The following is a 12,627-nucleotide window of genomic DNA, read 5'->3' on the forward strand; positions in this document are numbered from 1 at the left end:
ATGTGGTGCTGCCCCACCAGCCTCAGTCTACCCTCAGCCAGCCCCAAACTGCCTATGTTCTTATTTACAACCAGTCCTGGGGTTGTCCCTGGCTGTCAGCTTCTTCTTAGTGAAAAACTAAGCAGGGATGGGAGGGAAACTAGAATACTGTAGTTGACTCTGTCCATCATTGGTTCAGGAGCTACCTGCTGTTGGGCTGCTCCTTACCTTCTGCCCAGGGGGCACCAGCCACCACCACTACTCCCCTGTCACCTCAGTCATATTCCAACTGGAGGAGATAGTGAAAAGGAAAAAGAATACTCTCATTTATACATTCTTCTTCCTCTTCCACCTTGATCTCCTTTTTGAACCACTTCCTGTCTCAGAAGGTTGAGAGAGATGGAAGCAAGAGGTAATTGCTTCCTTCCTCCCAGCATTCTTCCATCTCTCCCTCCTTTTCACCTTTACCAAAGGCAAATGTTAGCCTTAAAAATGTTGCTTGGTAGCGGTGCAGCAATAAAACTGCTGGTACATTTTGCAAAGCTAAGCACGGTTTCAGATTGGATGGGGAACCACGGGTTGAGATTCCTGCGTTAACAGGGGATTGGACTTGATGGCCCTTGGGGTCCCTTCAAACTCTACAGTTCTATGATATTGGTGGGCTGGCTTTAGGACTGAGGAGTTTACACTTCCCAGACCAAGCTGCTTCTGAAAGAACTTGTTGAGTCTCCCTGGTTTTTATCTAGGGATCCTGAATCTTATTGAAAGAGGCCTGATTCCACGTGCAGCTAGGATTACTCTAGCGAAACCTCCCATTCTTCCTCAGGCTGCTCCTCTTCATGAATCTCATGAAAAGCACAAGAAACCAGCTGCAGGTAGGGACAAAGAGATGCTGCTGATACTGTAAAGGAGAAACTTTCTCCATTGACTGGTCAGTGTTCCGTATTTTGGCAATGGCATTGGTGTTTCTAAGGACTAGTGGTCACAGCAGCAGACAAACCCAGTAGAGTCTGAGGGTGATTTTTCTTCCTTCCTTTCTGGTAACTTGCCAGAACAGTTCCTCCCCTATTCTCATCTGAGGGCTGCCATTCCAGCACTGGGAGAGCTGAGTAGCAGTGCTTACCCCATTGGCTCTGCTTTGAGAGGCCAGCTCCATCAGGTCTCCTCTCGCCTCAACTGTCATCTGAGGGCAAACATTTCATCAGGCTGCCTCAGAGGGAGAGATGGGAAGCACGGCTCATTCTGTCTGCTTTGCTAGAGGCCCAGCTCCATTAGGCACCTCCTGCCTCTGAACTTTACTAGTTGGTCAATATAGAGACAACTGTGCAGAAATTGGTGCCTGAGTTTTGAGTTTTATTTTCTTCTTTTCTCCTTGTCCCTTTTCCCTTATCTGTTGTATTATTGTTTGTTTGTTTGTTTGTTTGTTTGAACATAAGTCTGTGGGTATGGAATGTCTTGTTTTGATTTCATGTAAGCCACTTTTGGGTGAAGAGCAGTGTACAAATGCTCTAAATAAATAGACTTCAGTTTGTCAAGCTTGCTTGAGCTGACCAATGGTTTTTACCATTGCCACCCTGCCTTTTCAGCAGTCAAGCTACCAGCCATCCCACTCTGCCAAAGCTCAGCCTCCTGGCATCACATGGTACTCTTCAGCAAATTAAACTGTAACAGCAGCTCCTGTTCTGCTAAGAATTGGAGTCTGGACCCATGAAAGGTCCGTTCTGCCTCTGTCCGCTTTGTACCTGAAAATGCCTTTCCAGTGCCATGCATTTTGTGTCTGTGGTTGCCTCCAGCTGACCTGTTTGTTGAGCATTCATCCCAATTTGTTTGCAGGGAGGTTGTTTCTTGCACTTTCATCTTCATAAGAAGTCTAATTTGAGTGTCTCTCCCTGTGTGCAAATCAACTTGAATTTGTCTGTATGTGACTGAATCTCCCCAGAAAATAGCTACAGCCTGGAAGAGTCCAAATTGTAACTTGTAGCTTAATACAGTGGATGCTTATAGTTGTAGCTTTCATTGGAAATGTTGGGAATAACAAAACAGATCTAGTCTTAATTCCCTGTGTATTTCATCATTCATCAAGGTTATTTATTTATTTATTTATTTATATTTGATACCTAAGGTTTAGTGATCTAATATTTACGTTTAATAAAAGCTGTTCAAAACATTCATCCCTTCTGTAGATGGAGGTGTGGAGAGCAAGAAAGGGGAAGTCCGAGCTCCTCTTTATTCAAAGTCCGGGTCCACCTCAAGCAAGGGAAGAGGAGGAAGCAAGGGCAACATTGCTCCACCCCCATCCTGCATCTCTGTTATTTCGCCCAAGAAATCAAAGTTGCCCCTAATTCAGGCAATTCAGAAGCGGGCATTGTCCAAGTCTTCTTCCATGGTGCTAAAGGTACGACAGAATCATTTCCATCCTGTAAATGTTGGGTATCTATTTGATTCATAGCACCCAGCTACATAACCCCAGTTATGTATAAAGCCACCAAGCAATTTTAATATGGCCTTCTACAACCTAGTGCCCTCCAGAGGTTGTTGGACTCCCAACACCCTTCAAGTCCAGCCAACGCGCTGATGGGAGTTCTGATCCAAAATATACGTATGGTATGCACCAGATTTGGAAAGGCTGATATAGCATTCAGGACTCCATATGCAGATGAGTTTTCCTGGGAATGGAGCTGCCCTCTATTGAAGTGAATGAGGAATCCCTCACAGACTCCAAATGTAGATTGAGACACATTGTCAGGACTGAGCTATGTCCAGTTGTCTGAAGTGAACCAAAACTGGAGCTCGGTAGTCAGAGTCAGAGACACACAAGGAAGACCTCGTTGCTCAGGCAAGATCTTACACCTAAGAGGAATCCTTTTTATAGCTGTTCCTGTCAAGGAGGACTTAGCAACCAGTCCAGAGTCTGAAGGTACTTCACTGCTAGGAAGGTGTTCCAAGCTGCGCATTTGCTAGATCATGGAACAGCTGCACAGAGAGCTGCATGTTCCTAGTTCTAGCTGCGCCGACCCCATGAGAGTTCTCCTGACATACAAATAAAGAAAAAATAGCTATTACATCATGGTTGGTCACGTTAGCACCTGGCCTCTTCCCAAATAGCTTTCTGAGTGCGCATTTAGATAAACATTACTCTTCTTCAGTTGACCCATAAGGTATTTTATTTCTCTTTTGTGATTGATCAAGACCGTCCTTGCATTGACAACGTTATTAGTATTGTTGTTGTTAGCAGTATTTGTAATCCGCCCTTCGACCCAAAGGTTTCTAGGGTGGTACACAAAATTCAACATAACAGTATTGCATAAAAAGCAATAACACCAAAAGTAATAAGCCCTTAAATCACTCATTTCCATAGGAATCAATACATCTAGTGAGATCTAAAAACAGATAAGGTGAAGGGCATCTGTATCTCCAGTGGGAGGAAATTTCACAGCAGGAGCCAATGCAGAGCTTGAAGGATCAGTAACACATTATCTCACATTGCACACAGCTGCAGCTTCTGGACCGTCTTCAAGGGAAGCCCCACATAGAGCACATTGCGGTACCCTAAATAAAACTGCAGAGCTTGTGCTACCAGAGCTTGTGATATCGTAGCTAGGCTAGATGCATGTTGAATTGGTAGTCACAATATTCCAGGATTTGGATCCTTAGGATCTCATTGTAGGTATTTAATGGGACAGCATGTCTCCACTGCTTGTTTTACTCCTTTATGTCTTTCACTCTTTCCATAGACTGCAGAAATAACATCATCTCCGACCTTCCAGAATCTCTCTTTAGAGTTTGAGATACCAATTCGCAAGGGAGCCATAGACTACACGGCTCTTGATCTCCAAGGGTTTAAAAATCACTGCTGCTTATTCTGGGGGAGTGTCCTTTCCTTCTTGGAGCACGTCTCTAACTTTTTGAAGGACTATGCTGTTCCCTCCGCCATCGTCAAGGGGAAAAGAGTGATGGAGATCATTCCGGATTTTGAGCTGAACCAGAGGCCAACTAAGGAGGAAATTCTCTCTGTGATAAAGAACATTTCGGCAGTCAAAAAGCTCTTAAGTAAACCTGGCCAGAGATACAAAGGCCAAAATGGCACTGCAGTAGCAGCTACCAAGATACAGGCATTATGGAGGTGTTACAAATTCAGAAAAGCCTACATCACCTTCAGGCAGCAGCAGTGGGCCTCGGGAGTGATTGCCATCTCTTGGCTTGTGCATGTTCACCGGGGGCGTGTCAGAAATACCCTGAAGGAATCGCGGCAGAGACACCTGGAGAATTTCTACATCAGGGCCAAGGTGCGCAAGGCTGCCAGCTGTTCTGGCAGTGCTCCTTCTCTAAACATCACTTGCTTGAGTGGTTGCGTTAAAATGCTACTATTTTTTCATTTAACTGTAGACATGTCCAAGCACTTTTCATCCTTCATTAGATGTTCAGTCTTCTGTGCATAAGTTCTCTCCTCAACCCCCTCTTCTCACAAAAAGGAGTGGGGGGGTCCACCCAGAACTGCTGCCTGTTTCCTCCCCTCTACATATTAGGGGGGCAATTCCTTTTTTCTACTTGGGTCACTCTTGTTAGAAAATGATCTAGTTTTTCTAAATGGATTGACAGAGGTTGAAATTAGACGTCGCAATGAATGTATTTTGGCTGAAAATGGCAACCCTATTACATTTCCCCTCCCCATAATTCTATGTATTTCTGTATACTGTTCATATTCTTCTTAACATAAATAATCTTTAAGCTGGGTACAAGAGTACAATAAGAAACAGCTAAAAATGAAGAGATGCATATAAAAATACAGTGAAATAATCATCTCTCTCAACTTGCACAGTCTGAAAAACTTTTCAACATCCAGGCTTTCATCATATGCTGAATCTCACCCCTTTACCCTGGCCATTGACATCTAAGATGTGTGTTTCAGGACCCACCCTATTCCTGAGACTAATAACTTTAATAATAAAATATTAATAAATTTGGAATGATCCTAACATGGGCAGTGTCCAGTGAAATGCTTCTGTTAGTGCAACAAAACTTCCCCCATCTCTCTCCTCCAGGCCCTCCCCAAGTCTGGAGAGTTGGGGTCACTCTAGGGCAAGCTGGGAGGCCACTAGGGGAGAGGAGTTGGACAGGAAATTCCCTTGCATGGCCAAAAGTAGCAAAAGCATTTTGTTGGATACCACCCTGTGCTTCCATTTAGACATGGTATAGGGGAGTGTAGGGTGTACTTGATTCAGTGCTGCCATTTTGGGTAGCAAAGCACATATCTGTCTTCCAGTCTAGTTCCACTCTTTTCTTCCTTCATCTATGTTTTCTCTCTGCCTGACCTTTCCTCTCCCCTTACACCTGTGCTGTGCACTTGATTGGGGGGGGGGGGGTTGGAGGGCGGAAAGAATTCTCACTTGCTTCTGTAGCAGTCCCTACTTTGTCAGAAAGTACTTAAGTTTGCAGACAGGCTTTTAATTAGTGCTCACCATTTCATTTATGTTTGCTTTCTTTTTTTTCATTCATATTCTGTTAATTAAGTGATCAGCCTCTAATCTTCCCCTGCCAGTAGCTTCATGTAGCCATCTAATTAAATTAATTGGGGAAGATGTTTTAAGTATGTGATTAAATCAATTAATATAATTTATGCCTGGCTTAACTGTACAGTGGGAAAAGGGAAGGGGGGAGGGAAACAGCTGAAGTTTGACTGGATTGTATCCGCCACAGCTTCCCCCTGTCACTGATCAATGCCTTCTCTTGATTTTTAGCATCTGGCCGCCAACTGGAATCGCATCAGGACCTCTAGGAGGACCATTATCCATATCCCATCATTAGGTATAACGCTTTTGTCTCTGGATCTATCAGCAACCTCTATTACCCACCACATTATGACTCCTTGATTGAGTTCAAGGAAGGCCCTTGTTTTATTCAAATTGGTCTCGGCAGGAAAATGTTGTCGACATGATGAGAGTAATAACACAGGGCCTTCGCTTGAAACGGCGTTTAATTTGGGGATTAAGCAAATAAAGTCATTATGTAGAGGCCGCTATTCAGTGGAGAGGTGATTTGCTGTAATTCGCTTTCATCTGTATGAAATGAACTAAAAAGTTGTATTTTCCCCTCCCTTCTTTCCCCCCTCCCCTCCCCTCAATATAGCAGATAATGTTTCCAGTATCCGTTAATGACAGGGGGGACATGGGCTTGCCTGCTTCGTTGCTATTACACCAATAAACTGGGATCTTGCTTGCGCCCTGTTTTTAATCAAATGTGCAGTCAAAATGATAAGCTGCATTCTCTGAAATTATTTAGTTCTAATTACGAGCAGATGGGATGCTTTATTTGCACCTTGGGCGCCTGAGCAAAAGGAGATGCTATGTGCACAAGAATAATTAAGAAGTTGAATAGTGGGGTTTTTCCCCCGTACTTAAATAATCTGCAGTTTCATGTTAATTAGCGCTAATGTAATTATTTAATTACATTTATGAATTGGGGGGCTTTAAAAAGTCTTTCCTGGAAAGTGATGGGGTAGCCTGAGTGTTTTCTCAAAAGGGTAGAAATATTCTCTCTAGGAAATTGGTGAAAATATAAGCCGTGGTCACAGATTTTAAAATCCACTTATTCAGGAAATGTAGTTGGCTTAATCCGAAGGAGTGAAAACTATGTAAGAAGTATTAAATGCTTCTCTTCAATATATGCATCTTTGCTCTTGCTTATGGTTTCAGCTTGGGGGGGGGGGTGAATCTCTGGGGTGACTTGGCTGGCACAAAATGAACAGAATGAAGGGGCAATTTCATAGCTGTGAATGTCCCAACAATTGTTTGCAATCCGTTGGTCTTATTCAGTCATTCCTCTTCAAAGCCACATGTAAAGTGTCACAGAGGTTTGGAATATGCAGCCTATCTTCCTTTTCTGTCATAGTACCTTATCATTTTATTTTGTACTTTCTACTGCTCTTGACCTAAAATGCAAAGAGGAGTTGGGCAATAATTTTTATGGCTGGCAAACAAACATTTTTAGATCTTTGGAATCAGATGTCAGCAATATTACCACATGCTTAGTGCTTTTAGAAGTCCTTTCTAATTCTTTTGATATAATAAAAATAGATGAAGATTTTTCTGCAAGTGAGCCCCATTAATATTCTATATAACCTTTTGCTTTCTGTTACCTCTAGCAAAATATACAAATGTCATTGGAGATTATGCAAATGTCTTGAAGATGTTTTTTAAAGAAATAATTTGTTTCTCCTTTTTGAGAACATTTGACAGAAAAATAAAATGTTGGTGCTATAACTAAAGGGGTAGCAATTAGCGTCTTTAGAATATTTGCGCTTTAAAAAGACCATTTTCACTTCAAAATTGACATTTTGCCTGATCTATGGCGGGCACTTTCTGGCATCCAGGAACCAGACAAATTCTATGGAAGTATCCCACTGAGTTCAATGGGACTTACTCCCTAATCAGGCTGAGAGAGATACTTCATTCAGTTTGCATTTGAAGATGTATCTAGTTAAATTGCACTTCCTGAAACAATATGTAAACTGAAACACAGTCATCCTTCCATATTTTAATGTACCCAAATGTTGCAATGCAATCAAGTAATGTGTAGAAAAATGCTTATGTGTAGGTAAAGGCATTATGTTAAGAGAAATCACTTCCCAAAATGTGTGTATTAGGTGAAATTGCATACAATAATCTAGATATCAAGATAACTTTGCACTAAAATGCTGGTGAATTTTCAGGACATAAAAAAAAAAGAATCCACAAACTGATGTAACACTTTTAGCTCTTCTTTCTTTCTTTCTCTTTCTTTCTTTCTTTCTTTCTTTCTCTCTCTCTCTCTCTCTCTCTCTCTTTCTTTGAAAGGAATCTTTTTCAGCTTTTAATACAACTCCAGCATAAATGTTTGTATCAAAGCAGGAGAAGTCTGCTTAACTGTTTTTGTTATTGTTTTTACCACACTATCAGACCACTCCTCTCCACTCACAAGTGTGTGTTGGTATAAAAAAAACCAAACTTCATATTTGTCCATATGACAAGTAGCCACATCCTTAGATTGGCAATCATAACTATACATACTGGACATAAATTCAGATGAGTGAGGCATTCTTCCCAGTTTGTCAGTTTCTCTGTAGCAGCAAACACTTGAGAAAAAGAATCACCACATAGCACAAAACATGCCATTAAACTGGTGTTTCTGGAATGTTATGCTGGTGTTTGCTAATGTTTCAGCTTGGGCAGCAGGCTAAACTTGCATTTCACAATATTTGTAGATAAAGCTAAAGCAAATATATTTGTTCCTTTGCTGCTTTTGTGTGCAAGCCATGTTACTGGCAACTTTGTCTCTGAAAGAGTCAGTCACTTTAAGACTAGAAATGAAAGTGCAAAAAATCAAAGCACACCATGTGCCCTTCCTTGATCACAGTGTATCTTGTGAATGTTATGCTTTGATTCTTGAGCATCAAGGAACAGTATTGTTGAGGAACAGCCATAATTCTAACATTAATAGTTTGCCTGAGTTTAAGAGACACTTGTTGAAAGTGCAGGATGGGGAGACAATGCATTTTCTGTAATCAGCCTGCTATAATGATGCTTTCTCTTTAAAAACAGCTGGTATTAAAAATGGTGTGGATATAGTTTTTAACTTACATAAACCTTTGGAATTGGAAAAACGAAATGACATTTTGATTAGTTGGATATGTGGTTCATTTTTCTCTGTACATATTCAGCTTATCTTGATGGCAGTACAGGCAAAATGCCTTGTAAATTTTCAGTGCAATTTTGGGAAAATGAAATCATTCCATCAACAACAATTTATTTATCTATTGACCATAATATTTAACAAGCAAAGGACAGGTCAAGGGGCGAAATGTAGTAATCGGTTTCAAAAATAATTTGAATTATCAAGCATTAAAAGTCTAGTATTAAAAACAATATTTAAGAATTTAGCTAATAATAAGTGATTTTTTCCTTTGAAATGTCATCTTAGTGGCCCATTTCATTTGCAGTAATACTGAAGGGCAGTAATATAGGTTGCATTCATTGTGAGAGAATTTCTGTGATTTTAGAATAATTCTTCCACTTGGATGTTTTATTTTCAAATGAATGACAGATCCCCTCCCTGCACTACATAATATTTAATATTTAAATCTATGGCTGTGCTTAATCTACTGCCTTGTCCAGTTCCCTTCCATTATCTGTCGTAACCTCTAGGAAGTCTCCTGATTACACAGAGGACCGTTCTATGAACGCATTAGGCAAATGCCGTAGTGGGATGCAGTTCTTCAATAAAAAACATTCCATCCTGTTTCCTAAATTAACATGTGAATTTTAAAAATTAATACTACTTTTGAAATTTCAATAAGGCGTTCCGGCCATGATTTATGGGTTATGATGGTGCAGAAAGGGGTTCTCACCAAGTCAAACGCTGGGCTATTGTGGTGTTACATCCTAATAAAATAAACAGTTCTGCTCCGCAGCACAGCTCTGGTGAAGCTGCATATAATATGTGATTATGGAAGCATTCCCTTCTCCCCTTAACCCCACTAACCCATCTTAAACCTCCTTTAGCTGTTGAATGGGAGTTTTTGTTTCTGACTACTGCACAGTTTTGCTACACATGTGAAGAGCAGTGAGGGTCACAAAGGCAGTTCCGCAGTACAAGGAGCCCTGCTTGGCAGTTCCTAGAAGGCTGTGATCTTACTGTGAGACCAGTGGATTTCCAGAATAAAACCTAGCATTTACTCGTGGGCTGAATGTGGCTGCCTGGAGAAGATCTGCCTTTTAGACCCAAGTCCACCAGCATTCTTCAGCAGATCACAGTTTCCTGTTGTATATAATTTTTTTACATATAGATGCCTCTGTGGTAGTTAAGATGGCAGGCGGCTGGATTCTCACCAGTGGTGCTGTGCTTTTCAGTGTGCCCATCCTCCCCATAAGCAAGTAAAGAAGTGGGGAATGGGCAGGAGATTTGGACCCTCTAATAATATTCATGAGCTCCACAGAGAGCTTCTGAAGATTTACTGCTCAATTTCCACTCATAATTCTCCTTTGGAAATGTGTAGTCTTCGTGCACATTGCAGCAATATTGCTATCTCTACTATATGCTCATAACATGGGGCTGCTCAGTCGGTAGAGCATGAGGCTTTTAATTCCAGGGTCGTGGGTTCAAGTGCCAGGTTGGGCAAAAGATTCCTGCATTTCAGGGGTTGGACTAGATGACCCCTGTGACCTCTCCCAACTCTGTGATTCTACACTTCTATGTTTTTGTGCTAAGGCAGCCTTTCCTGCCTGATGCCCTCCATATATTTTAGACTGCAACTGGGATTAATGGGAGCTGTAGTTCAAAGAAAATGGAGGGCACCAGGTCTATGAAGGCTGTGCTAAGATTTGCCACCCATCCACCAATGCTTCCTTTAAAGTACCAGAGGCTTCTCACTATTAGAATCAGGTAGGTGTGTGCTGTGGGAAGGTCAGGCTGTACCTCATATCTCCTGGTTTAGGGATTCCTGGTCGTGACACCAGGATAATGTCACAAACAGTGCACATGGCACTATTAATTAAGGACATGCATCTTGATAGCTTATTCAGACCAGCTCAGGGTGTTAGTCTCAAAGCAGATTTCTGTTTTTCTTGTCAAGCTTTGGCAGATTTTGCTTTTTCACGCAGGATCTAATAATTAATCATCATATTGGGGAGCAGAAGGAACTTCCCCTTAGGGGAAACTGCTGGGCTACCTTTCACCTTCCATTGTGGCTCATAGTTTGGTTTGCTCACGTGAGCATCTGGAAAGGATTTGCTAAACTTTCTCCTTGCTCTGCTACCATCTTGTTGCACCTTTGGTTATTCCTTCAGATCGTCCAGGCCATCTGAGATGATAACTCAGATTGCTAACTTAAGTGCCCTTATTTTGGTATACGCTTCCATTTCCCCAGCCAGACTCCCACACCCCAAGAAATATGTTTAGGAACACAGTATTGTGGGTTATGATATGGAGGATACTAATCCAGTTAAGGAGATTGGTTGCTTAAGGTTACTTTCTGATAGCTTCTTCTGTTAACACAAATGATAACTAAATAGAACTTCACTTGTAGCATATGCCATACACCTTTACATAGTCTTTACCTGATGTTAGATATGAACGACAGAGAAAAGCTTTTGTTTTCATACTCTGCATGTAAATTTTCCAAAAGCTCTGTTTACTGTTGGAAGCATAATGCATACATATATATGCTCATATAATAATTTTTTTCAGTGCTCAAGTTTTGAATTTTCACCCACCCTCCCCACACAGACAAACATACAGATGTGTGTCCAGAATGTCTACTACTGCTGCTTTTCCAAAATGTAAACCATTGAGGACAATTTTTCCATGATGTAGCATTTTTTCCCAGGAATTTTGACCACGTTTCTGAAGATTCTTGGTACATTAGTCATATGGAAAAGGCATTGCTTTAATCTTGTTAGCAAACCATTCAAGAACCCACATCAAGCCTGTGTTTGTTAAGCAGCACTTGCTATTGATTTCATGACAGCTCTTTCTTTTGCCAATTGATCTTTTTTGTTTGTTTACATTAGGACAGTTTTTAGGCAGGCTAACATTGAATTAGCTAAGTTTAAAGTTGTAAATTGGACATACTAACAAGGCACTATGTATAAACCATTTTGAAGGAAATCATGTCATTGGTTTGTAGTAATGGTTCTATCTTTGACAGTTTATGCATCCTATGTACCCATTTTCAGTCCGATAACAAAGAAAAGGTTTGCCATCCCCTAAGTGTGTTCTGGGGAACCCCACACAAGTTTTACTTTAACAAACAGGGAGCAGAAGTCCTTAGCTGAATGGGTGAAAAGTGTTCCAGATGTCACAGCTATTATAAACTAAATATGCATTTAATGAGAGAGAGAGTGTGTGCGAAACTGCAAAAAAGAAAAAAACAACTTATAAAGGAAAATGTCTCAAGTTGCCTTATCAAAAAAGAGCCTTGCTTTTAATGAGTTATTTATCTTTTACATTTTTAAAATAAAAATACATATGGATGCATTTTGGTCTGCTGAATGAATTTTATGTAGATTTAACATCACAGTCTCCTTTTAACATGGTTCTGTTTGCGTGTGGTATTATCCAGTAATAATGCAAATAATCTAGTTTTGTTCATTGTCTTCTGTTACGCAAAACCTTAGTCCATGGCTTGCTTTTGGAGAAGTGATAGTAAACAAGACAATTAAAAATCTTAAATTAGGAATTGCTAACTTAAGTGTTTGAACCTGGGGATGCCTCATTTCTCCTGCTTCTGAACAGTATTGCAGAGAGATGGTGGATATTTTAGGCACTTAGAGATTCTTTAAAAGGCTGTAGATTAGGTTTCCACTAAAGGGGGAGGGAAATCTAGGCTCCTGCTCTGTTTAATGGAAGTATAATTTGCTGTAATTCACAGGAAAGAATTTTGACTGCCACATTCAGAAGGAATCCAAGACACAGTTTTATCACATTTCAGTTGGATTCAAAGCCCAGTGCAAGTTTGTGATTTTGAGTGTGCACAGTAATGTTTTCCATACTTCCTTATTTATTATTTGGATTGTGTAGCTTCATCATGGTGGTCTTGAGGTCTTTTTAGGCAAAAAATGTCTTCTTTGAAGACTTTTCTGATGATTGCAGTACATAGCTGGACAACTTTTTTAC

General features: G+C 40.7%; 1 protein-coding gene across 4 annotated transcripts in view; it reads left to right on the forward strand.

Annotated features, from left to right (window-relative positions):
• Window positions 1-12,627, forward strand: part of IQCH (IQ motif containing H) — a 79,843-nt gene that overhangs the window by 14,496 nt on the left and 52,720 nt on the right. For all 4 annotated transcript variants that reach the window (XM_081838808.1, XM_081838807.1, XM_081838809.1 and 1 more), the window contains exons 7-10: window positions 726-854; window positions 2,163-2,374; window positions 3,714-4,265; window positions 5,718-5,784. In XM_081838808.1, coding sequence (XP_081694934.1) covers window positions 726-854; window positions 2,163-2,374; window positions 3,714-4,265; window positions 5,718-5,784 — 960 coding nt within the window. The remainder of the gene's footprint in view (window positions 1-725; window positions 855-2,162; window positions 2,375-3,713; window positions 4,266-5,717; window positions 5,785-12,627) is intronic.

Source organism: Podarcis erhardii, assembly GCF_964252035.2.
Source record: "Podarcis erhardii genome assembly, chromosome: 14".
NCBI classification, from domain to species: domain Eukaryota; kingdom Metazoa; phylum Chordata; class Lepidosauria; order Squamata; family Lacertidae; genus Podarcis; species Podarcis erhardii.